Source organism: Lates calcarifer, linkage group LG21, assembly GCF_001640805.2.
Source record: "Lates calcarifer isolate ASB-BC8 linkage group LG21, TLL_Latcal_v3, whole genome shotgun sequence".
Taxonomy (NCBI): Eukaryota; Metazoa; Chordata; class Actinopteri; family Centropomidae; genus Lates; species Lates calcarifer.
The window spans coordinates 12,816,122-12,840,777 of record NC_066853.1 but is presented as its reverse complement, the minus strand read 5'-3'; the positions used below and the strand labels follow the sequence as shown (position 1 = coordinate 12,840,777).

Here is a 24,656-nt window from a genome sequence, read left to right as displayed (position 1 = left end):
CAGTAATCAGATTTTTCCAATCTGCAGCCTGAGTGCAAGTGAAGGATGCTCCTGTGGCACCATGCTGGAGAGTCTGTGTATCTGTGGCCAAACAGTGGGCTGGATTACATAATTGGTACTTTCACACTTCCCCCTGCAGATGAAGAGAGGATTGGCAAGTGCTGCAGCACAGACACAGCCTGGACTGTGTACCACGTCTCCTACATGAACACAGATAGACGGACAAACCAGCACACACACAGACACACACAGACACAAATAGCCCACACAGAATCTGAAAAACAAATTACATAAAGAGCTGTTGTTTGGTGTCTAGTAGTGAGCGTCGCAATCTCTTGTTTCCGTTGTCAGACTTTCTCTGGTTTATTGAGTCAGGAGTATCAGTGCCAATTGTGTTCGCCCATTTTATTAATTTGTCTCTCCTCTCCTCTCCTCCTCTCCTCTCCTCTCCTCAGCTACTGAGGAAGAGGCACATAGGGAACGACATTGTCACCATAATCTTCCAGGAGCCAGGGGCATTGCCTTTCACTCCTCAGAATATTCGTTCACACTTCCAGCACGTCTTCGTTATTGTGCGTGTACACAACCCCTGCTCTGAAAACACCTGTTACAGGTAAATGATCAGACAGAACAAGCACATGTTCATGTGATATGTATTAAATATAGAAATATTTTGGTGCCTCACACTGTAAATTCTTTCCATCTCCCCTTTGCTTTCAGTGTTGCTGTGACAAGAATGAAGGATGTGCCCCCCTTTGGCCCACCCATTCCCAGTGGCGTCACTTCCGTGACCCAGAAACCTTTCGGAACTTCCTTCTAGCCAAAGTTATCAATGCAGAAAATGCAGCGCACAAGTCGGAGAAGTTCCACACCATGGCAACGCGAACACGGCAGGAGTACCTGCGCGACCTGGCTGAGAACTACATCAGCAGCACGCCGCTCGACTCAGCCGGCAAGCTTAACAACCTCATCTCCCTTGCTTCTAAAAAACGCGAGCGCTCGAAGGCGAGAGAGGGAGCGGAGCTGGGAGCTGCGGGGGCCATCGCCTGGAGGGTCCAGGCCCAGGACTTCAGCGGAGGTGGGACGGAGCTCCCCTGTGCCTTGGGTTTGTCGGCTGAGTATGTCCTCCTGATAGACTGTTCCACCAAAGAGGTGGTGTTTAACTGTTTCTGTGCGGACGTGATCGGCTGGACACCAGAACGTCTGGCACTGAAGATCTTCTACGGCAGAGGAGACCACATTGCTGTGCGTGTACCGGAGGGCTGTGCGCAGGACATCAGGGAAGTGGTGCAGAGGTTAAAGGTGAGAGTTCAGTCAGTGTAAAGGATGGTGGTGGTGGTGGGTTTTGAGGCACATAACTTGTGTTGTGTGTAAGAACACAGAGTGAGGTTTTTCTGTAAACAAACAAAACGATGTTTACATTCAGCGTTACTCACCAGAACACATTGATATTATCTGTCCTTGAGGCCCCACAAACATGTTTAGTGCATTTTCTTCCCCATAAACGATTTTCTAATGGCTTCACAGTATTTTCCTGCAGTGTTTATATTCATTTTTACTAGCTTGCAGTTTATTCTTCACTGCCTTTGTTTGTGGATTTGTTTTGTTGCTTTGCCACCAACTGTCAGTGGATTAGCATGAAACCATGCTCACTCGCATGCATGTGCCTATTTGTGAGTGTGCACAGTACAAACAAAATGGGCACCCCCTTGTAAAAACATTGTCCTATAGAGCTAGCGGTGGTTAAAAACTCCACAGAGAACCTTTGAAACTAAATCAGGAATCAAATATGTGCTGATCCATATGTGCTGAATTACAGCACTCCACAGTGCTGTAATTCAGAGTTCAGACCATGTAAAGTACTTAATTATACTTTGTCAAGTCACTGTGATCTTGTTAATATGTGATTATTACAGTTTTATCTTTAAACTTGTTGGAATTGTTTTCATTACAAGGCTGTATAAAATCTTAGTTCTGCTGTATCTGCTTTGACGTGTATAGCTCAGGGGATTTCCACAGAAGGTATTGTTTTTCATTCCCTGAAAGCTTTCCTGAGCCACCTGGAAAAGTAGTGAATTCAAAGACTAATTTTAGACTCAGGGAAAACAACATTAATGCTACCAGGAGAAGCTGTGATGACTATTACATGAACTTGTGTACTCTATATGGCTGTGTAACTCACTTTTTAAATGAAGCTGTGCAACTGCATGCTCTGGCTGATAAACAGCATTTCATGTTGTGATAAGCCCTGAAAAATTTGATGAATTAAATGCTGGGAAAAGGAGATTTCCTGGACTCCAGTGAGCTTTGTGTTAATCCAGCAGAAAACAGAATATGAGAAAATGAATGAATCTCTCTGAGGGAACCAAATACAGGCAGATCGGAGACTGATAAAGTTCACTGAATTGTGGTTGATATATTTTCAGGTGATGTTGCCTCTTATTGTTTGTATTGATTCAGGCTGTTTTATGACAGTTCCTTTGATTTTTTTTAAAGATACCTAGAGACTAATTTTATTACAGGTATAAGAACACATTAATGGTGTAAATCTAATTATTTTTTCCTCTTTTTGTCCAGTCATTGACAATTGGATGTGAGACAGTGGATATGACTCTGAGAAGAAACGGACTGGGACAACTGGGCTTCCATGTTCGCCTGGACGGCACTGTGGCTGAGGTACTGTCAGATCACCATCTGCCGCACCAGATCTCATACTGCAATACTCATTTGTGAAGAATCTTGGCTGTACATAACTGGCTTGTTTGAAGACTTTCATTTGTGGTTTTCTTTTGCAGGTGGAGGAATACGGCTTCGCCTGGCAGGCGGGACTGCGGCAGGGCAGTCGGTTGGTGGAGATCTGCAAGGTGGCCGCGGTGACGCTGACTCACGAGCAGATGATTGACCTGCTGAGGACGTCAGTCACGGTCAAAGTGGTCATCATCCCTCCGTATGAAGAGGGGGGTCCTCGCAGGTGCGTTAAAGTCTGCATGGTTACTGAGTATTTCAAACTATTGAGAGTGAGTCAGATGCAGATGTTGAGGCAGTGACTGACAGCATAGGAGGGTGCTGATCGTTAACGGGCAGTAGTGGAAGGACAAGAGTGAGCGGGAGTGAGTGCAGGACGCTCTTCACTCAAACACACAAAAGCATGAGTGAGATAGTGGCCAGACTCCAATGTTCTGAGAGGATTTTGTGTGGGAGTGTGTGAGAAGAGGAAGCGAGCGAACAGAGAGAAAAGAACGAAGTGTGGTTCAAGAGGAAATCGGCGAAATGAGGCACATAGACAAAAAAGAAAGAAGCGCTTGTTTAACACGAATTAACAAAATCTGCCGCTCTTTGTCTCTTTCCCCGCTTCATATCTCATCATCTCGTCTCGTTTTCTCTCCTCCCACAATCTATTTCTTTCCGCTGCCGTCACCCTTTTTCCAACCTTTCATCTACACATAAGGCCTTGACTGAGACAGAATAACGAGGCCTTATGAGACTCTGATGTGGCGTTACAGAACAGTTACAGAGGTGAAGAAATAACCACAATGTGTGTGTGTTTCTGACTGAGAACCAGGGCTCCTAAATACAGTAATTGTGGTTGGCTGTGTGATCGCATGGTGGTTAGATTTCTTTAATGTTGGAGGCAGTTTAATTACACCAAGTTAAATCCCTCTGTCACACACACACACACACACACACACACACACACACCACACTCACACTCTACTGTGGCATTGGAGGAGCTGATAATTAGAGTCTTGCATTTCACTCTTCCCCTCTCTCCCTCTCCCTGACTCGTTTGTCGTTGTGTGCCAGGCAAGCAGATTGCATGAGATTAAGGCCTGGAATCTGCAGAAGAGAAAAAAAAGGGAGACCACAAAAAAAAATAAATAAATAAAGGAGTGGAAGTGATTAATTAAAAATGCATGCCCTGTGCGAATGAAAAAGACGGAAAAGAGGGAGGGAGGGAGGGAGAGCGAGAGAGAGAGAGAGAGAAAGAGAAAGGCAGGGTTGAGTGTATTTGAGTTGAGCGCTCGGTGAGGACGACGTGTCTCAACACCACGGAGAGTGAGAGAAGTGGGTGGAAGAGAGACAGAAAGAGAAAGAGAGACGAGAGTAGGAAGTGCTCTTCCTTGCCGTTCTCCCTCGGCTGTGCACAGGAAAGATGGACAGATACAGTGGAGAAGAGGTGTGATGTCAGCGGTGTGTTTGACCATGTGAGTGTGTATGTGTGTGTGGGGAGCTCCAGCTGTGTCACCTCAGCCAGTGTGATGGAAGAAACACTGCATGTCAACAGATGCAGGCTCTGCTCGCTCTAAAGGTTTGTACGTTGTGTGTGTGTGTGTGTGTGTACACAGTCAGCATGTACTGCTGTTACGTAACTGTATGGATACTGATTGATTCGGCAATATTCAAAGGTTGATCAAAATGTCCTGACAACATGTTGTGTTCATGTGCATGAAATAGTGTTTCTGAGTAGAGAAATGCAAAGTATCCTTGTTCTGTTTACATCCCTTTAGGGCGGCAACTATTCTAATAATCGATCAATCATTTCAGTCCATTTTCAAGCAAAAACTCAAGCAACTGTTTGCTGATTTCAGCCTCTTTTTTGCTGCCTTTCTTTGTCATGTGTCACTTTGAACTGCATATTTTGGGGGTTTTGGACTTTTTGTTGAACAAAACAAGCCATTTGAAGACGTCACCTTCAGCTCAGCAAATTTTTTTTGGACAAAAATGATTAATCAACAAAACAGAATAATCAATAATGAAAATAATCACTAAGTGCTGCCAAACTAATGATTATTTTAAATTGTTGATTATTCTGCAGACTTTTTTCTAGGTTTATCATTTTATCCAAAACAAATCAGACTATTGTAAAAATCAGTTTCATTTCTGACAGCCCTAAGTGATGTGTTCAAATGTCTTGTTTTGTCCAAAACTCAAAGATACAGTTTACTATCATGTATGAAAAAGGAAAGCATCAGATTTTAACATTTAAGAAGCTGAACCAGCAAATATTTGACACGTATATGAAAAAAAGGATTATCCAAATAGATGACCAGTTAGTTAACTGAGTAATTGTTGCAGCTCCACGTCTCTCTACAGTTGTCATTTGATGATGTGTTTACGTTCCTGTTGTACATAGATTCTAGGTTAAACTTTAAAGGGAAAGTCCACTCTCACACTAACATGTACTATTGTCTAGCCATGCAGATGGTTTAAGCGTTGTTTACACAGATTTTGGGATATAGATATACACTACAGATTTCTGCTTCCACACCAAAACAGAGGAAGTGAATAAAAAGGTGGATCAGACCTGCAACAAACTTTAAAAATTGGTTAACTGTTGAAGACATTCTGAAGCCTCTCAAATAAGAATACTTGCTTGTGTTAGGGTTGAAGACTCAGTTAGACAAAACAGCACATTGGAAGACGTCACCTTGAATTGTTACTTGCAGCCCTAATTTGGGTGAACAGACCCTTTAAGGGACACACACTGTCCTCACCTCTGTTATTTCAGTCTCTTCTGTGTTGTGGTTGTTCTCTTTAAGTTCTTTTTTTATCCCTCTCATGCCTTGTTTCATCTCACTGTGAATTACACTTTCATCTCACTTTAACTCTTCACTCCAACACCATTTTTCCACTGTCACCCTCCTCCCTCATCTCTTCCTCCCTTTTGCTCTTGGCATTTGTCTGGTCTCGATTATATCGTCTATGCATATTTGATGCCTCCTGCCCTGTGTAATAGGCTCTGTGAATAAAATATGATGATGTGTAGAAGATAGCGTGAGGCTACTATGAGAACAAGAACATCTTTAGTTGAGTGCTGTGTTTGTGTCCTCAGCTGATAAATAAAGATGACCAACCCTCCAGCTGGGAGCTCTCTCAGTGATTTCATAATTGATGAGAATAAATGCCAGCTTATCTTCTTTTGAGGGCTGTTTTCCTCTCATGATGTTTTAATTTTTTATTCTTACAGGGAGCTAAAAGGGTGCATGTTCATTTTATTTTCATTGAAGAACTGCTATTTGATACTGTTATGTGATTTTAAAAAAAAATCAAAACACTTGAACTGAGCTTGAATTTAAATTGCAGTAACTGTGCACATATATAAAAATCCACTGTATATACTAAGACCTTGAGTGAGAATCTCTTTGATGAGATTAGAGGGCTATCACTTAGCTCACACGCACACATTTGACCTCAGTCTCACAGTAGGCGAGAAAGAGTCCTGATGTGCCAATAATCAGTTTCCTTTCCCCTCTTTCTCACTCCATCGGTGTCAGGGGAGCTCATTAGTGAGCTCTGTTATGTGTCTGCTTTGTGTTTGAGCATCCACAACGCATGTTATGAGAGGACGATAATGTGGAGTCTTTCTGTGGAGATTTATCGAGCAGTTTTTCCTCAGTGAACTCAGCACAGAAGCCACGGTTCTGGTTCAGCTGCCAGTTTAGGTCTTCAGAGAGGAGGCTGATGCCTCTCATCATTGCTTTTTTACTGACCTGCATTCAAGAATCAAACACTGTGGATGAAGGCTGCGTCGAGGAGACTAAATTTGGGGCGGGGGTTTGGGGGAGGGGAGCAACAAATGAACGACATTTCAGAGTCAAGCTTTTGGTTCACTTGTTGTGCTGGATGTCTTCTCGCCCTCTGTCTCTTTAGGGGCTGCACAGAGGAGTATGAGATGAAGACTATGGAGCAGAAGCCAGAACCTGAGCCTCTGGCGGCAGGTTACAGACCCTCCCCTCGTCCAACGTGGCGATGGGACAGCCCACCTATCCCTCCAGGGCTCCACAGCACCCCCAACCCACAGCGCTGGGCACCCATGGGCCCCCCGCCTCCTCCGTTGCCCCGCTCACACAAGGCCCTAATGCCTGTTCCCTACAGAGAGCCCCAACACCTCAACTCCAAGAGGTGAGACTTATTCTCTGTCGACTGTACATTTACCTGTCTCAGGTAATACAGATGATAATTGTCTTCTTATTGGGACATAACAGGGCAGAAGATAAATCACTAAAATAAAATATAAAAGCACAGACCACAGCCACAGTCAGATCCTTACAGGTTCCAACTGGATCACTCTTTCTCCAGCGTGGTTTCTCACTAAATTTAGATTAATGTTTTCTTTGTGTTGCAGTTGCAGCCTTACTCATACCCCTCACCTCTCTGTGATCTGTGTGTTTTTCTCTCATTCAACCATCACCCTCTCCATGTCCTCCAGGCCAGTGAGCTACCCAGAGAACCACTACACTCTGTCTCCTGCAGGAGGCGACAGAGTGCTGCCCTACAGAAACCCCTCAGCCAGCTTCTCCTCACCCTCCTCGGGTCTCATCGGCCTCTCCACGATGGGGCCGCCTGGAATCACACCAGGCCCATTTGTACGCTACAAACATTCACCCGACAGGTGCGTGTGGTCTTTTGTTCTCTGAGATCTCCTCCGTCACTGCTTTGATCTTGATTAAACATGGCATATGTTACTCATAAGTATTGTTTTGTGTGCTCGAGTCGGATTATATCGGTCCATAAGACAGGCTGAATAATGTGGCGTGTTCAGGTCTGCAGTTAGACGTGTATGAACACACTGTCTCCTAGAGGAAGGATCTGTTGTGTGGGTGGCTCTTCCTCACAGTGTGGAGGCTGATAAGATCTCACCCAACCAGAGGAGCGTGTTTTTTTCAACTGCCATCAGGATGCAAAACATAAACGGAAAATCTCCCTCTGGTCAAATTGAAACTGTACATTTTTAAGTCTTGCTTTTGAAGAATTTCTTCAGTGTGTGTGTCCCATGATCCTATCTATACTCCAGTATAGTGCGGTATTGATTATGTGTTTGTGTGTGTGTATGTGTGATGTGTTTTTGGATAGCCTGTGGTCTGAATAAAAAAAGAAAGTTACTATAAATTTACCATAGATATTAGCATGAATGTATGGATGTGTTCATTAATCACATACCACCCCTGCTCCTGTGATCTGTGCAGATATGGAACAGGACAGCGCCCCCTGCTGCCGTATGAGCCCCATCTCAGCGTGGACATCACCTCCAGTGGAGAGTCTTCCTCAGGCTTCACCAGCCAGGAAAGCACCATGGAGCGCTGCAAAACAGGTTTGTCCCCTTCAAAAAACTACAGGCCCCACTTTGTTGCATTTAATGTCACTTTAAGGCAACTAAAATAAATATTTTTTAATGTTGATATTAGGAATTATTTCTCAGCTTCACAGTGTTTTAGCATTTTCAGCTTATTGTTTAGGTTTTACAGCCTGCAACTTAAATGTTTTGATTCTCTCTCACTGTGGTTTCAACTGATTGAGCCTTTGACAGCTAAAGAGCCTGATACTCCCCTCAGGAGTTAGTGAAGAGGAAAAACTGGGTTTACACCTGCAATAACAATAGTTTTTTTTTATCAAGTTGTAAGCATATTATCAGTATTTAAGTTGATATGGTGAATGTATTTACACATTCAGCAATTATCTTCTTTCATTTGGAGCTGTGTTTTTTGTCCACCTGGTGAATTTAAGTCCAATTTCCTCTTTTTTTCTTTTTTTTTTTAAGCTCTGTTTTTGATCTCTACCAGCTTCTGAAGGAAATATTTGGCTCTGTAGCTGCTAAATTCTCCACTACATTCACCAGCTACTAGTCTGTCTAGTAGCTGTGACATGTAGTGGCACAGTGGGGTTTTAGAGTTACCTGCTGTAGCCAAAACAACACTATGAGAGCGGGAACCAGAGGGAACCAAAACAGTAAAGTTGTGGGTAGACAATGACAACTCAATATAAAACCCCTGTAAAGCCAAGCAGAGCTACAAATTCTCAATAATCTGTAGGTTCCTCACTATGAACAGCCCCTTTAACATTGTCACATTGCTAAATAAATGCCAATGTTGCTACCTTAAAAGGTGATATGTGGCCAAAAACATTAGTTATTGCAGGGTGTACATTAATCAGACTTTTCTCTTTAACAACATTCATGCTTTCTATATTGTTTCAAAGTGTGTGTTGCACAGTAGGGCAGAGATAACTGAGTGTGATTTTGTGCGTTGGTGTGTGGGGGGAGGTCAGTGTTTAAATGTGCTATAAGTATTTAATCCTCTTTGCCAGCCGTGGAGGTTCAGTGTAATTTGGTTTAATCCTGTGACTGTCTGTGTGTGTTTTCTGTCTAGAACCCCTCTGGCATGTGCCAGCGTCGTCGTCTCGGGGACCAGGCGGTGGAGGGGGGCAGAGGAGAATAACCAGACAGGATGTCCCAGGCAAAGACTCTCCAAACAGACACTCCAAGGTCAGACCTGTCATCACCACATCTCATTTGTTCACCTGTCACCCTCTCTGCCTCGCTGCCTCTCAGTCCGACTGTTTTTCTCGTGTCCTCCACAGGGCGAGACTCAGTACTCCAGCCACTCCAGCAGCAACACTCTGTCCAGTAACGCCTCCAGCAGCCACAGCGACGAGCGCTGGTTTGACGGAGGAACCGGGGGAGAGCGAGGAGGAGGCGGGGGCTGCCTCGGTGACCCCGCTGACACAGACCCCGAACTTCTCAACAAAGGGGGCTCCAACGACAGCGGCATCGACGCCTCCACCCATTACAACAACACGCGCCACGGGAACATGTCCAACAACCAGTCCCACAAGCCCATGCACTGCTCTGCGACCTACAGCGGCATCCAGGAGCTGTCCGTGGGAAGGAGCAGCAGTGGAGGGGGAGAAGCAAAGAGACGCGAGTCTTCACCCATCATACCAGCTGCAGCCAATCAGAACAAAGGGTACCGGACGAGGACGTTCCCGCCTCCTGGCTCCAGTGCTGATAAAATGGATGCTTTCAAACCCAGGTGAGAGAAAAAACTTACTGATGAGATGCATATTTTATGAAGCTAATATTAACTAATGGAGAGAGTGAATTTTGCAGTTTCATGCTGCTTAGCTGAATGGAGAAGGTGTGTACTCGGTAAGAACAAGTTATAGAGATCTTTAGTGAATGATCTAAACAAGCAGCAGTTATATACCACCACCAGATCACATATCACAACACTGTGAATGCATCTTTAAAGGATACATGAAGGATAAAAGCAGCCTAATCCTCATAGAGCGTACAGGTCAGCACGTGATCTCATCTCCCACCCCCACATCACAAATGCATACAGCCATTAAACTCAAGCATAAATGGGCTTCAACCACTCCCAACTGTGCTGGATTAAAACAATCTCTGTTTAAACCCTGAGTGTCACTGACTCTGATGCTGCAGTCCTGTGCCTGTGCAGATGTGTCGGACCAGAAGGCTTTAGGACACCAGTGCTTCATCACAGATATAGTGTGCAGTTTGGAAAATAATGTTGCAAGGCGTATGGATTGTTTTGGTTAGAGGATTGGGTGCCTTCTCAGAGATAAATAGGTCAGTGGAATAATTTGGATGTTTTAATACAGTTGTTAATAAGTTTGTTCTGCTGTGGAGAAGAACTGGTTCAGTAGATAAAAGACATCTCAGTCCCCTGCTTTTGTAGTGTGCAGCGTGGGAAGGCAGCTAAATGAGTTGATAAATGATAGTAGTAGTGGTTCATAACTCTTGTTCTGTTTACCTTTGTTGTCAATACAGTTGTATCGGCAGACAGTAATGTAGTATCTGCTATGTATGTAGTGTTGCTAAATGGACACTGGCACCTGGACTTTAATTGCGTACTCTGTCTTCGCTGCCTGATCAATGAAGAGGAGGAAAGGAAAACGTGCTCTGTCAGTATAAATAATGACATAGACATAGAGCAGTGAAATGACTAAAATCCAGGTGCTTTTCTGTGTTTTACATGGTTATCATGTCCTTATTCACCAGAGGATCCACCACAGCTGTCCCTTTTTTTATGTCTCAAAAGGCTGTAACTCTTTGGTAGCAGACGGATCTTTTGTGCCTTGAAATATTTCATTGAACCTGCAAAAGAGCATTTGAGAATCTTACCCTCTAAAAAGTCTTTCACCAGTTCCTAAAAACTGAAAAGGTGTGGCCAGTAGTATGTGTCCTGTCACATTTACCTACCTTCAGTCTAATTATTCACACCTAAAGGCATAATTTCTATTTCTGGGGAATAGGAGAACATGTCCCATGTTTTTGTCCCCCTTCACTGTTCACTGTGCCTCAGGTTGATTTTCTCTCTGAACATTAACTCTCTCTCACCATCCAATCCCCATAATCCAAATGAGAGAAGATAGAGTTGATAAACATGTTGATAAACTTCTTATCGTTGCCCTCAGTTACCACCATGGGCTCACAGCAATAAGCTTAACAAGCAGCAGTGGATGCTTTGCAGAGTTTTTATTGCCTCTCAGGCTCCATACAAACTACCCTACCTTACTGGAGAAGCTTGTCTGGGCTTTTTTTTCCCCAAACATTTCATCTATATTTTTATTTACAGTCATTATAAGATAGTAAAGCACTGTACTCTTTATAATAAAGATGCAGCTACAACATTATCTATCTAAAAGAAAGTTAAGATAATTTAAGTACAGTTACAATACAGAGGTTTACTTAACACTTTTATTTTTTGATGTGCTACCATTATTATGGTAAGTGAAATCCAAACCCAGTTAAGTTTCTGTGGCTGGCTACACTGTTGATGATTTTGATGCATTAATCATGTGTTTATCTGTGTCCCCTCAAATCTCTCAGGGCCTACACGCCACAGGGATACAAGACTCCGACGGCGGAGAAAGCGCGGCCTGTCCGAGCTGCTACGGCAACACCCACTTCAGCTCAGTTAGGCTCCATCCCTCTGTCCAGCTCCGCGCCAAAGGCCTTATACGGGAAGGGCAGACAAACCGCCTGGCAGACCGAAGACAACAGCCCATCGCTGTCAAACACAAACACGACATCCAGCTCTGATAGCAGTAACAGCAAGAAGTAAGACAGAGACTTAAAAGCATCCGCTTTGATTTAGTGCTGCTTTCCCTAGACAGACACATTATCTTCATTATCGTTAATGGAGCTCACAACGACTTCAGACTGTCTCAGTTATCTGCTGCTAAAACATGACAGTGTATCTTTAGTGGGAAGAACAGTCATATAATCTTGGAAAGAGTTTGCTAGTTCTTTCTGGAAAAATCCATCTGCTTCTCATACAAAATATGATCATATGCTACATTGGTAGTGTAAACCAGTGAATACCCAATTTTCAATGTGGGGAGACACGAAAAAGTCATGACTGAGAAAATACACAATGTGTTCTTGGTGCTCATGTCTTGTGTCTTCAGGCAGGTGGATACGAATTCAAAGAATGTGTTTGGACAACCTCGACTCCGAGCATCACTGAGGGACCTGCGCTCTCCACGGCGAACATATAAAAGCACCATCGAGGACGACCTGAAGAAACTGATCATCATGGACAACCCGGGAGAGACGCCACAAAGAGATCCAGTGAGGAAGATGCGAACGCTCACGGACCGTCATGTCAGCTATTAGTTGTACTTTCACGCACACGGGTCTGATCTCTCGCTTTTCTCCCTGCAGTCTCCTAGACGAACCTTGCAGCGCACCTTTTCAGATGAGTCACTGTGCAGCGGGCGCAGAGACGCCAGCTTTGCCAACTCTGAGAACCAGACGACTCCCACTGACGTACTGTTCACCTGCACCCTGCCGACACGCAGACACGCCGTGTCCTCTAATCACACGCAGAGCAAGAAGGGTGAGTCCAGACTGCAACAGCTGGTGTCATTTTGTTTTCAGGCAGGTGGATAAAACATATGAAAGCTTTGTTGAATATCCACTGCTGTGTTGAGAGTACCAGCTGCCAAGTTTCATTCTTTGGAGACATACGGAGCTCAGTGGTAGTTTGAGAGCAATCCTGTTATGATTGTAATGAACAAGGTATTTGTTGCTTTCATAACTTCTGCAGCCTTGTAGTATGTAAATGCCCTTCTGTCATGCAGATTTATTTACTTACTGCAGCTGTTCTCCTCACCTGTCCCCCTGTCCAGTGCCTCTGTCTGCGTCAGAGCTTTCTCTCACAGAAGTTAGAGACAAGGTTCCCCCCCTGAGGAGGCTCGATCCTGGCCTGATGCCTCTTCCTGACACAGCCTGTGGACTGGAGTGGTCCAGCCTGGTCAACGCCGCCAAAGCCTACGAAGGTGAGGATGGAGACACTTCACGATTAGGTTCGTTCAACTAAGACTGAGTGTGGGGCTCTTAGTGTAATGAATGTGGGGTTTTGTGGATTTTCCTGTTAGTTAGTTTGGACCAAAAAGTTTTGAATTAGCAGCTTAAAATTGAGTGAAAGTGTTAATGTTTACTTTTACACACACACATGCACAGCTGCTTATTTATCTATGGTTTTAAACAAAGCTAGATTGGACAAAAATATGCTTACTCTGTTGTAATGATGAATTTTTAAGATTAAAAAAGAAAAAGTGGGACTCATTAAATATAATTATAACCACGGTAAAATCCTATAACCTCATGTAGATGAGTGTGGGATTTATTGTCTGACCGTTGGGGGCTAACTGGTTTCACCGCGTCTCGGCTGTCTCCTGTCACACGACACTCCTGGGAAAGAAAGCGGGATTTGTGCGTTCATCTACACCTCGTACCCGATCACCTGCTCTGCTTCCCAGCCACTGTTTCTTTCCTGGGTCTGTTCACTGTCCCTCGTGTCCTCTGCTGCCACAAAGACTATCACAGCACAGCGCAAACACACTCAGCTGAAACCAACACTTGATCCACAGCCTCACCTGCTGCCAGGTCCACCTGTGTTTAGGTGTAACTGTGGCACATATCCTGAGGGACTCTTGAGTAAAACGACTAATTTATGCACCTTTTTGAAAGTACGATCTTGTGTCTCTGTTGCAGCACAAAGAGCGGTTTCCCTCTTCTCACTGACTGAGCCGCAGGTTGGAAGTCCAGACATGAGACCTGTCATCAGTCCAGTTCAGTTCCACACTCCTCAGACTCCACGGACCACACCGACCTTCAGCAGGTGGGTCAATTTCTCTGCCAAACAGATGAAACAATCAGCCATTGTTGTAAAGTAGTGCAGTTACAGAGCCCTAGAAATTCAACTCCTCTAAATATTCATGGCTTTGTTTTGTCTTCAGGCATTTGTTTACTCTGTCACTACTGCCACCCTATGGTAGCTCACCGAGCTGTCGTAATTTGAACTGAATCCTCAGGTTGTTTACTCCTCTCTGTATTCCCACTAGAGTAAGCAGTTGGTTGTTTGAGTTGTAGTCCCAGCTCGTGTGTTGTCTGAGAGGGTATTTATTCTTCCAGTGAGCAGCAGGAGTAAGAAGATATTACTGGAACTGAAGAGCCTTTTTTAGGAGGTTCAGTCATGCACAATAATGAATACATACACACACAAACATCAACAAACCCTGTCTTCTTTCATCACCTGTGTATGTGCTGTGTGTCTGTTCACAGTGATGAGGCGCCCAACGATTTGTCTGGTCGACTCTACCACCTGGAAGTCATGTTAAAACAGCTGAATAATGATCTGGAGAGAGTGAGAATCTTTTGTTCTTCACTATTATTCTGTTCTGTCTTTGTCTAAGCCATTACAAGTAGAAAGTCTTGTGCCAGATTTTAACCCAGGACTTAACGTAACGTTATGTGCACATGCTAAGATGCATGCTTCTTTTTTTATTGTTTGTATTTAAAAAGAATATATCAGACTGTTTACATATTTTGTTGATTTATGAAGTGGGAAGAAGTAAATACAATACTCTTAGGTTTTCCAAGCTGTAACGTGTCCTTTTATTATGAAGCATCAGACCACAGTCATTTATCTTAGCTTAGCATAAATACTGGAAACGGAGGGAAACAGCTAGCCTGCTCTGTTCAAAGGTAACAAAGTCTGCCTACCAGCACACACACAGCTCACTAAAACAGATGATATCTTATTTGTTTAATCTGTACAAAAATGTCTGTATAAAAACATCAGGTTGTCGTACTGATGGGATTTTTCTTATCTTCAGACATGGCTGTTTCCCTCTGCCTCCAGTCTTTATGCTAAGCTAAGCTAAGCTAACTGTTTCCTGGCTTAGCTAATACTCAGCATGAAAGCAGATAAAATTCCTAGAATGTGAAACTATTCCTTTAATTTAACAGCGTTTTTTATTTATTGACCATCAGGAGAAGCAGGACAAAGTCGTTCTGCTCGCTGAGATGGCCAACCTGAGAGAGAACAACCAGCGCTTGCAGGAGGAGAGCCAGACAGCAAGTGAGCAGCTGCGCAAGTTCAGCATGTTTTTTACCAACCTCAACAAGACAGGAAGTGACCACGAGGCTCACTTCCTTAACGCACGAAAATGACTCGAAGAGGGAGTGATCAACAGCTGCAGAAGAAGAAGAGAAAGAAGAAGAGAATGAGATTCAGGCCAGAGGGAGGGTGAGTGTGAGAGAAATATTCTTTCAGGAGGCAGAGGTCACAGACGTCACCTCACTCAGCTTCCAGTGGACTGCCTTAAACCAGAGAGAGTGAGAGAAAGACGAATTTTTAAATGCAACACTCCCAGCAAGCCCCACCGAGCCTGTGCATAGACGAAGTAGAGACCCTCCCTCTCTATTCTCTGAGTGTTTATTTTTATAAACTGAAGTCAAAAAGTCTTATATACTTGTCGTGTATAAATATATATGCTACTATGCCGGAGGAGCGACTAGGAGAGGAGAACCTGACTGTTTTCAAGAACACTACATCACCTGGAGAGGCCTAATACTGTTCCTGCAGCGAATCAGCCAAAAAAATAAATAAATAAACAAAAAAATAAAAATAAAAACAGATTCATTACAGACTGCATCTCCCAGAATGCACTAAAAGTAATGGAAGCTCTACAGACATGGTACTGTAGATAGATGCCTGTGTGGTACAATTCTCATGTATCAATATTATCCACATTGTACTGATATTGCATAACAGTCGTACTAAAGAGGTATGTGTGAGTGTAACTGATGGTACAGCGAATACTCAGAAGCATTACTGCACAACAGTGTTTGCGCTCAAGGCTAGATGCGTTTTATTACCCTTTGGTGTGTATGTGCGTGCGTGCTTGTGTGTTAATGTGGGAGTGTGTGAGAAAGCAGTTGAATGTGATGGTCTGTTAAAGAACAACTGAGTGATGAACAAATTAGTTTACTGTAATATGAAACTCAGTGGGCCACAATACTTTCCTTTCCTCCGTTTACATGGATGAACCGTGGCCCATAGATGTGAAACAAGCCATCAGCGTGTTGAGTGTAAATGGTCGGTGTCAGAAACTCAGTGATATATTACCAGTATCATATCTCTAATGTAGTGCGTTGTTTGTTTTGAATTTAATTTCCACTGTTTCCAGTAGTGTTGTATCATCTCAGATCTCAGTGTACTGGATAATTATTTTAACCTTGAGTCGTTATCACAGTACAGTACTTTTAAATAATCTTTTTATGTATTATTTAAAGCAGTAGTCGGACATTTTGGGAAGTATCTACACTTACCGGTTTTCTGGCTGAGTGTCAGATTAAAAGATGATACCACTGTCACTTTAACCACTTCAGTAATCTAATATCGTCTGTCATAACAAACAGTCGTCAGCTTTGCATATTTTTCATACAAATATCAGTATAATTAAATGATTTAAACATTAAAAGTCCGTCACTTTTGACGAGATGCATGGATTCAGTAAGCAGTATGCAGTGGGCTATAACTATAGCTTTAGCCTTTAGTTGTTTGCATTTTGGAAAATAAAGCAAGCCGAATTCTCTTTTAGCCGTTTCTGTCAATGACATGTACCAGTGAAGAACTGAGAACTATTCCTGGATTTCTTTGATAATGCAGAAAAATTAAAAACGTGATAATTCTCATACAAGTTCTGGAGTTATAAGGAGCCTCTTTTTGCTATGATTTCTAAGTGGGTTTATTGACGTTTACTCTCGCTGGACGTCAGAGATAATAGTATCATTGGAAAGTGTAGGTCACACTGAATCTAAAAATATGTGTATCATGTCTGCGTGTTGAAATTTAACTGAGCGAGAGCAGACGAATTGTGCTGATAAGTGGGCCAAACCACAGTAACCAAACACAGTTATGGACAAACGTGAGAGTGGTATCAGTCACCTCTCAGCAAGAAAGCGCACAAATTTATTTCCCAAAATGTCTGACTCTTCCTGTAACTGCATCTCCTTTGCGTACTAATCGAAATGAAGCTATGTCACCAGTAATGTGTGCTTATAGAAAACATTTACTGTACATGAAACTCACTGGACAACACTGAAGCTCCTTCATATCAGAACCAGTCTGTCTGTGTGTGTGAGAGGATTTTGTCCCTGTGCTCTGTGATAAACCCAAATGAACACAAAAGACACTATTTATACTGCTAGCTTGCTTAACGATATTGTCTACTATATCTATTTTTCATACAGAAATAAGTGTCCGTCTGTGTTTTTTGGATGCTGGTACTGACTGGACAACACATCCCTGCAGAGGGTGACTCTTAATCTTCCTGTTTCAGTTTAGTAATTGCTGATAAAATTGTACTAAATTTTCATCTCCTGCTCTGCCCTGTGGAACAGCTACTCATCACTCATCAGGTTTCCTCCCTGGTCTGACTGGATCTGTTTGTTTGAACTCGCTCAGGTTTCTCAAGATGCTGTTAGTAACACTATACCGTCAGTTAGGGGTGGGCGATATGATGTATCGTGCTGCGAGACAATTTCAGTTTGTCTGCAGTCAGATTTTTACATGTTGTTTATTCCACAGTAGCTTATCCCTATATTTCTGGGTGTATTAAGTCATTGTAGGTAAATCAGTTAGCATTTAATTTTCTAGATTAGTGCAAAACATACAAACATAAACCATTTCTAAATAGAGTTTCTGTAAAGTCGACTATATCAATATCTTGATATAAAATTGCCTATGCCGTGATAAAAGATATTTATCCATATCGCCCACTCCTACTCTCAAAAATACTTCTCTCTCTGTTAAAATAGGGAAAAAGTGTTGACAGAAAACTGCTATTTTCTCCTGCTTCTCTTCAGCCCATAAAAAAAAGAAATACTTGATCCACTTCGATGTCACTACTTCCTTATTCCTCTGCAGCCGGTTTTACAGCTTCATGTTGGGCTGTTGTCGTCACAGTAACTTTGATACCAGTAACGTTTATACTTAAACCTCTTTGCTTTGGGTTCAGAAATACTACTTTGACCAGTCTGTCCTAAACAAATACAGGCTTTAGACAGGTTCAGACACTCCTCAGAAAGCTCCCATGTTTATTCTGGTTTCAGGTTTGGGCATTTTTAAGGGGACCAGGCTCCGAGTGACACACTCCTGTTGTTCCTCCTCCAGTAGGAAATCCTTCACTCATGCAGCTTTGCAGGTGTAGCTGTGATTTTACTTTCTACAAGTCTTAATCTTTAGTTCGCTTATGTAAAAGGGGCAAGGTTTCTTCTTTTTTTATATATATATGAATTTTGTTCATGTTATGTATAATTTTAAGCTATTTATAGCATACACAGCAATCCCTGTTGAACAAATCAATAATGCATTATTAAGGTTAATGGTGATATTGTACAACTAGGTTTGTTTTTAGATGTTAAATATTTTGATAATTTATTTTTTAACACATTGGCCACTGTTGCAGACAATAGTGAAGATGAGAGGGTACTGTGTTTTTATTTGTGTATGCTGTTTTACTTCTGATCTCTGTACAAAACTGATTTGTATGATTCTTTCATTGTTTTCTATTTTCTGACGTCGTCTTTCCTCCTTGTGCATCGGTGCATTCTGCATGTGGCAGGGGTACATGACACGTAGACACAAACGTTTGGTCGGACATTGTTTTCCTTGGGTTGTAATAATAACTTGTACATTTTAAAGTGTAAATTATGTTTTCATTATTTTATAAAAAATATATTAAAAAATAACTATCAGATGATTTGCTGATTTTCATTCTCTTTGAAATGTAAAAGATTGTTTCGTGTTCGTTGTAAACGCAGCTCAGTGTGACATCTTCAAATGAAGAATAATAGTTTATTGTATGTTACTGTAAAAACAGCACCAAATTCCCACATTTGAGAAACTGAATTCAGTGTTTGGCACTTTTGTTTGATACATGTCTGAACTGATTCATCAATTTATCAATATTATAGTTTATCAACTGATCATTTCAACACCACAGGAAAAGAAACTGTTAGTAAAACTCTAGATTTCACACTTTAAACATGCCACAGCGTATTGCTGCAAGTCAATTGGCAACTATTTTAATGAACATGTTTTGCAGATGAACTTTCTCAACTAATCATGTTATTTTTCAAGCAAAAAAAAGCCAAATATTTGCTAGAATGTGTGCTTCTCTTGGTTTTACATTACAGGAAATCGTATTTTGAGTTTTGGACTGTTGGTCTTATCTCCTCAGGCTCAGGCTTCCACTTTAAGTTGATGTTAAACAGCTGAAATAATTTGTCAGTTAACTGATGGTGAAAGTCATCGTAAGTCATCATTCACCAGCGCACACAAACACAATGGATCCACTTGCATATAAAACATTTTATTTTCTATTACAAAGCCGTTTTATTTCAAACATAAAATACATTTGATAGTTAAGTACTTGTTGTCTTCTGCTGACATCTGTGAGTTTACAGAACACTTAATAAAATTTACTCTTTACATTGTGACAAGCTCCCAACAGTGCACCCAAGAAGTGATTAATGAAAAATGCTTAAGTTTGTAAACTGTTAGGGAAGCACTTGAACAAAATCAGGCACATCATCCAAAACTTCACCGTCAAGTCAGAGCCGCTGTATTAAAACAACCTCAAGCTTTAACAGGTTTATTTAGTGGAGTGAGGAAACGTTTAAGATCCGCACATGAGGCACTCGTCTCTGTTCTCCAGCGAACAAACCATGGCTGCAGTGTTACGCTCTTTGATCTCCTGCTCTGAGGCTTTGGTCGGCGTCGCCTCCTTCAGCTTCTCCTTGTTGAGGGTGAACTGGATGGGGTTGGCGGCGGGCTTCGTCCTCAGGTAGTACATCCCTGTCTTCAGACCCTGTGGTGAGAGTGAGGCAGATTTAAAACATGTCACATTCACGGTGTTTAGTTCTCATCCTTTCTCCTCCTGTTCTGATTTGTCCTGCAGGTGTCACTTACTTGTTTCCAGCCGTAGAAGTGCATGCTGGTCAGTTTGCCGTAGTTTGGCTCGGCGATGTGGATGTTCAGGGACTGGCTCTGGTCAATGAAGGCTCCGCGGTCGGCAGCCATCTTCAGTATGGTCTTCTGGGAGATTTCCCACACGGTTTTGTACAGCTGCTTCAAATCATCTGGAATCTCACTGATGTCCTGTTGAAATAAACATCAGATTATTTAGCATACAGGTCAGACAACAGTCAGAGCAACAGAGCTCAAACAATTAGTCAAAAGTGCTTTCAAAAAGAAATGCCAGATATCAGCAGGTTCCAGCTTCTAAAACATGATTTTCTCCATTTCTTTGTCTTAAGATAATGAACTGACTTGTAGGGTTTCAGCCTGTTAGTTGTAAATAACAAGCTATTTTAATGTGTAGCCTTGGTGGACAATTTTCACCATTTTCTTACATTTTATAGACAAAACAATGGAGAAAATAACTTTCTGTTTAGTCCATCATGACCAGGCTTCATCTAACGCTTATTTTCCTAATCGATTATTCTACCAATTACTTTGATTAATTACGTGTATAAATTGCCAAAAAAGTTGTTTAAAAAACATGTCTATCATAATTCTAGAGCAAAAGTGACCTTCAAATATCTACTTGTTCAACAACACAGAAAAATTGTGTCATGTCAGATATGTAAAGAAAAGCAGAAAATCTCACATAAGAAGCTGGAACCAGCAGTTTTACTCTAATTATGATGAAGTCAGGTTGTGATGTGTTTACTTTAGTTAGTCTGAAGCTCACAAAAGCAGATGTTTCAATGCAAGATCTTGTAAAAAGTTAAATTCCTGTGAATGGTGCGACCTGGACGGATTACCTGAATGGATCCATTGTGAGCGATCAGCTGGTTCTTCATCTCCTCACTCCACAGTCCTCTCTCTGTCAAGTCTTTGAGCAGATGAGGATTCACGATCTGGAACTCTCCAGAGAGGACCCTGCGGGTGTAGATGTTGCTGGTGTAGGCCTCGATGGACTCGTTGTTGCCCAGGATCTGGGCGGTGGAGGCCGTGGGCATCGGGGCCAGCAGCAGGCTGTTCCTGACTCCGTGTTTGGCGATCTTCTCCTTCAGGAGCTTCCAGTCCCACAGGTCAGTGGGCGTCTTCTCCCACATGTCGTACTGGAGGATGCCTTTGCTGACGGGGGAGCCTTGGTATGTCTCGTAGGGGCCGAGCTCGGCAGCCAGCTCGCAGCTCGCCTCCAGGGCGGCGTAGTAGATGGTCTCAAAGATCTGGGTGTTCAGCAGCTGAGCCTCGGCACTTTCAAAGGGGTAACGCATCAGGATGAAGGCATCAGCCAAACCCTGCACACCGATTCCTATTGGCCTGTGGCGCTTGTTGGACTTCTCTGCTTCAGGCACCGGATAGTAGTTAATGTCTATGATCTTGTTCAGGTTTTTGACGATTACTTTGGTCACATACGCCAGCTTTTTAAAGTCAAAAGTCCGTTCAGGTGTGACATACATGTTGAGAGCGATGGAGGCCAGATTACAGACCGCTACCTCATCCTCGCTGGTGTATTCAACGATTTCTGTGCAGAGGTTGCTGCATTTGATGGTGCCCAGGTTCTGCTGGTTGCTCTTCCTGTTGCAGGCGTCTTTGTACAGCATGTATGGTGTACCGGTTTCTGTCTGGGACTCGATAATGGCGTACCACAGCTGCTGAGCCTTCACCACTCGCTTGACCCTCCCCTCCTTCTCGTATTTGGTGTAGAGCTCCTCGAACTCCTCTCCCCAGCACTCGTCCAGCCCGGGGCACTCGTTCGGACACATCAGGGACCAGTCTTGGTTGCTCTCCACCCTCTTCATGAACAAGTCGGGGATCCACAGGGCGTAGAAAAGATCTCTGGCTCTTTGCTCCTCCTTCCCTGTGTTCTTCTTCAGCTCCAGGAAGTCGAAAACGTCAAAGTGCCATGGCTCCAGGTACATGGCGAAGGCTCCGGGTCTCTTGTTGCCACCCTGGTCGACGTAACGGGCCGTGTTGTTGTAAACTCTCAGCATGGGGACCAGCCCGTTGGAATTGCCATTGGTTCCGGCAATGTAGCTCCCCGTCGATCTGATGCAGCTGACCGCCACGCCGATTCCTCCGGCCGATTTGGAGATGAGGGCGCACTGCTTCAGCGTGTCATAAATGCCTTCGATGCTGTCGTCCTTCATGGCGAGCAGGAAGCAGCTGGACAGCTGTGGCCTGTTGGTTCCAGCATTGAAGAGTGTAGGAGAGGCGTGGGTGAACCACTTCTCTGAGAGCAGGTTGTAGGTCTCGATGGCCGCCTCGATATCTGTTCTGTGGATGCCGACAGCCACTCTCATTAGCATGTGCTGAGGCCGCTCGGCCACTTTATTGTTGATCTTCAACAGGTAGGACCTCTCCAGAGTCTTGAAGCCAAAGAAGTTGTAGGAGAAATCTCTGTCGAAAATGATGGCTGAGTTGAGGCGGTCTTTGTTCTCGAGGACGATGTCAAGGGTCTCCTTGGAGATCATGGGGGAGTGGCGTTTGTTCAGAGGGTTGACGTAGTTGTACAGGTCCTCCATGACATCACTGAACACTTTCTTTGTCTCTTTGTGCAGGTTGGAGACGGCGATCCGGGCGGCGAGGATGGCATAGTCTGGGTGTTTGGTTGTGAGAGTGGCTGCGATCTCTGCGGCCAGCGTGTCCAGCTCCACTGTGGTGACTCCGCTGTACAAACCCTGGATCACCTTCATCGTGATCTGGGCCGGGTCCACAAAGTCAGAGTTCAGCCCGTAGCAAAGCTTCTGGATGCGAGAGGTGATTTTGTCGAACATGACGCGCTCTTGGCGTCCATCTGAAAAACAGAGAATAAACACAGTTGTCAGTAAGTAAAAATTACACTCATATACTACTCTAATAGTTGGCTGAGAAGATTTAACTCATGACACTCTAGTGAGAGCCAAATCTGGGCATGAAGGGGCTGCCATTAACGGGCAAAGGCCTGGGACAAAACCTTGCCTAGCCAAGAACGCCATATTATTAACCAGCCACCACCGACAGCACCAGTGTGGCCGTGGTCAGGCATGATGCAACTGTCACTGTCCCTTTCAGTCAGGAGTGACAACAGGCTGCCAGGCAACAAGGACATTGGAGGGGAGGAGGCAGACCCCTGAATGCATCATTTACGGTGGGGACACCATTAATGGTACCGTATGGCTCACACGGCACCGCTGTATAAAACAATCTGAATAAACAAGCCAACCGGCTACGGAGGACTTGTTAAAACCTTCTCATAAACCTGCCAAAAGAAAAACCGTACAATGTAAACTAGTTAACCTGATTTCTCTCTGGCTGTGTTTGTCCTGCGCATGCTCTCTGTCTTTACATCACTGAGGGGCGACGAACGTTTCTTAGCATTAATGGCTGCTCTCAAGCTGCGCTGGTCATCTACGGTTAATTATGTTTAATACAGCAACAATAATAATAACAACAATAATAATAATAAATAATAACTGCAGCTACTCTGCTGAACAGACGATAAATGTCCATGTTCAGGAAGAGATAGATAACCAATGAGGAAGACAAATGTCACACAGATGTATCGTGAAATCTTAAATCGTAATGATTTCAAGCAAAATGAAAAAATCTTCATGTAACCGCGGATACTGAAGTGGGACTGTATAAGTTATTCAAGGTAGGGTTGAATCAAGAGCAACTGGACTTGGCTGTAGATACTTGTGCTGTATAACTTAACTTTTTGGCGCCAACTATGACAAAGGCTCAATGGCTGAGACCATAAACAATAACCTCAATCAATACTCGAAGCAGACGGACTCAGCGTTTTAATAAGATAATGTCAACAAGCACGTGGATGAGCTCGACAGTAACATGACGCTGGTGCACCGACTCAAGCACAGCGTGAGTTTCGGTTGTGTGACATAACACGTAACTTGTCCTAACACCGGTATATTGACAGAGATAGCATTTAAGCTAACTGAGGCCCGACCTACTCCGCCCCACAACAACAAGATAAACACCTCACCTCGCTTGATCACATGCATACTGGCGCGGTGTGGTGTTATTCGTCTCCCGAGAAAACAGCAGCTCTCCGGCTACAGGTCTAACTTCTCCTCGGTGTCACGGTGTGCGGCTGAGCAGGACCCCCTTTCAGACTCACAGAAGAACGCGCGAATGACTCCTGAAAAATCCCGCTAACGTCGTATTTGTACGGAAGACGTCATCGACGACAGAGAAGATTGACAGCCCGTTTAACCAATCAGCAGCAAGAGAACACGGACCCTCATGTCTGAGAACCAATCAGAGGAGAGCAGAATGTCATAATAGAATATCAGAACTTCAGTTTCCTTTTCCGTGCTTCAAATCTGGCGGGACTCAGAAGTAGGTCATGTAAATATAAGGATTGGGTGAACAGTTTTTATGGGCACCAGCTCATGTAGGCATTCGAGGGAATCAAATAAGTCAACCAGCCTGCAAAAAATAAAAATAAAAACATATCAAGCAGAGCGGCTGATGTAATAAGTGAAGCAGAAGCCAAATATTTAGAATAGAGCAACATCAAGATGAGGAAACAGAGGTAAT

The 24,656-nt window shown here is 43.4% G+C and overlaps 2 protein-coding genes across 2 annotated transcripts in view; one reads left to right on the top strand and one right to left on the bottom strand.

Moving 5' to 3' along the window:
* The window catches only part of sipa1l3 (signal-induced proliferation-associated 1 like 3), a 68,866-nt gene extending 50,005 nt beyond the window's left edge, over positions 1-18,861 (top strand). The window contains 17 exon segments of the mRNA XM_018702130.2: positions 456-613; positions 721-779; positions 782-1,302; positions 2,578-2,676; positions 2,796-2,971; positions 6,652-6,903; positions 7,211-7,393; positions 7,968-8,092; positions 9,147-9,262; positions 9,358-9,809; positions 11,633-11,863; positions 12,214-12,376; positions 12,470-12,644; positions 12,937-13,086; positions 13,805-13,931; positions 14,375-14,456; positions 15,086-18,861. Of these exon segments, the coding sequence (XP_018557646.1) occupies positions 456-613; positions 721-779; positions 782-1,302; positions 2,578-2,676; positions 2,796-2,971; positions 6,652-6,903; positions 7,211-7,393; positions 7,968-8,092; positions 9,147-9,262; positions 9,358-9,809; positions 11,633-11,863; positions 12,214-12,376; positions 12,470-12,644; positions 12,937-13,086; positions 13,805-13,931; positions 14,375-14,456; positions 15,086-15,265 (3,249 nt within the window). The 3' untranslated portion in view covers positions 15,266-18,861.
* Positions 18,862-19,452: 591 nt separating this feature from the next.
* On the bottom strand, positions 19,453-24,270 carry LOC108900846 (ribonucleoside-diphosphate reductase large subunit). Its single transcript, XM_018702100.2, has 4 exons — positions 24,100-24,270; positions 20,930-22,911; positions 20,073-20,261; positions 19,453-19,971 (listed from the first exon to the last, which is right to left on the bottom strand). The coding sequence occupies exons 1-4, from the start codon at positions 24,116-24,118 to the stop codon at positions 19,780-19,782; spliced, it is 2,382 nt and encodes a 793-aa protein (XP_018557616.1). The 5' UTR covers positions 24,119-24,270; the 3' UTR covers positions 19,453-19,779.
* Positions 24,271-24,656: the final 386 nt, after the last annotated feature.

Coding starts and splice junctions, on each gene's coding strand:
- LOC108900846 (XM_018702100.2), bottom strand. Junction 20,262..20,929: donor CTCACAATGGATCCATTCAG/GTAATCCGTCCA, acceptor TTATTTCAACAG/GACATCAGTGAGATTCCAGA. Junction 19,972..20,072: donor ACTTCTACGGCTGGAAACAA/GTAAGTGACACC, acceptor CTCTCACCACAG/GGTCTGAAGACAGGGATGTA.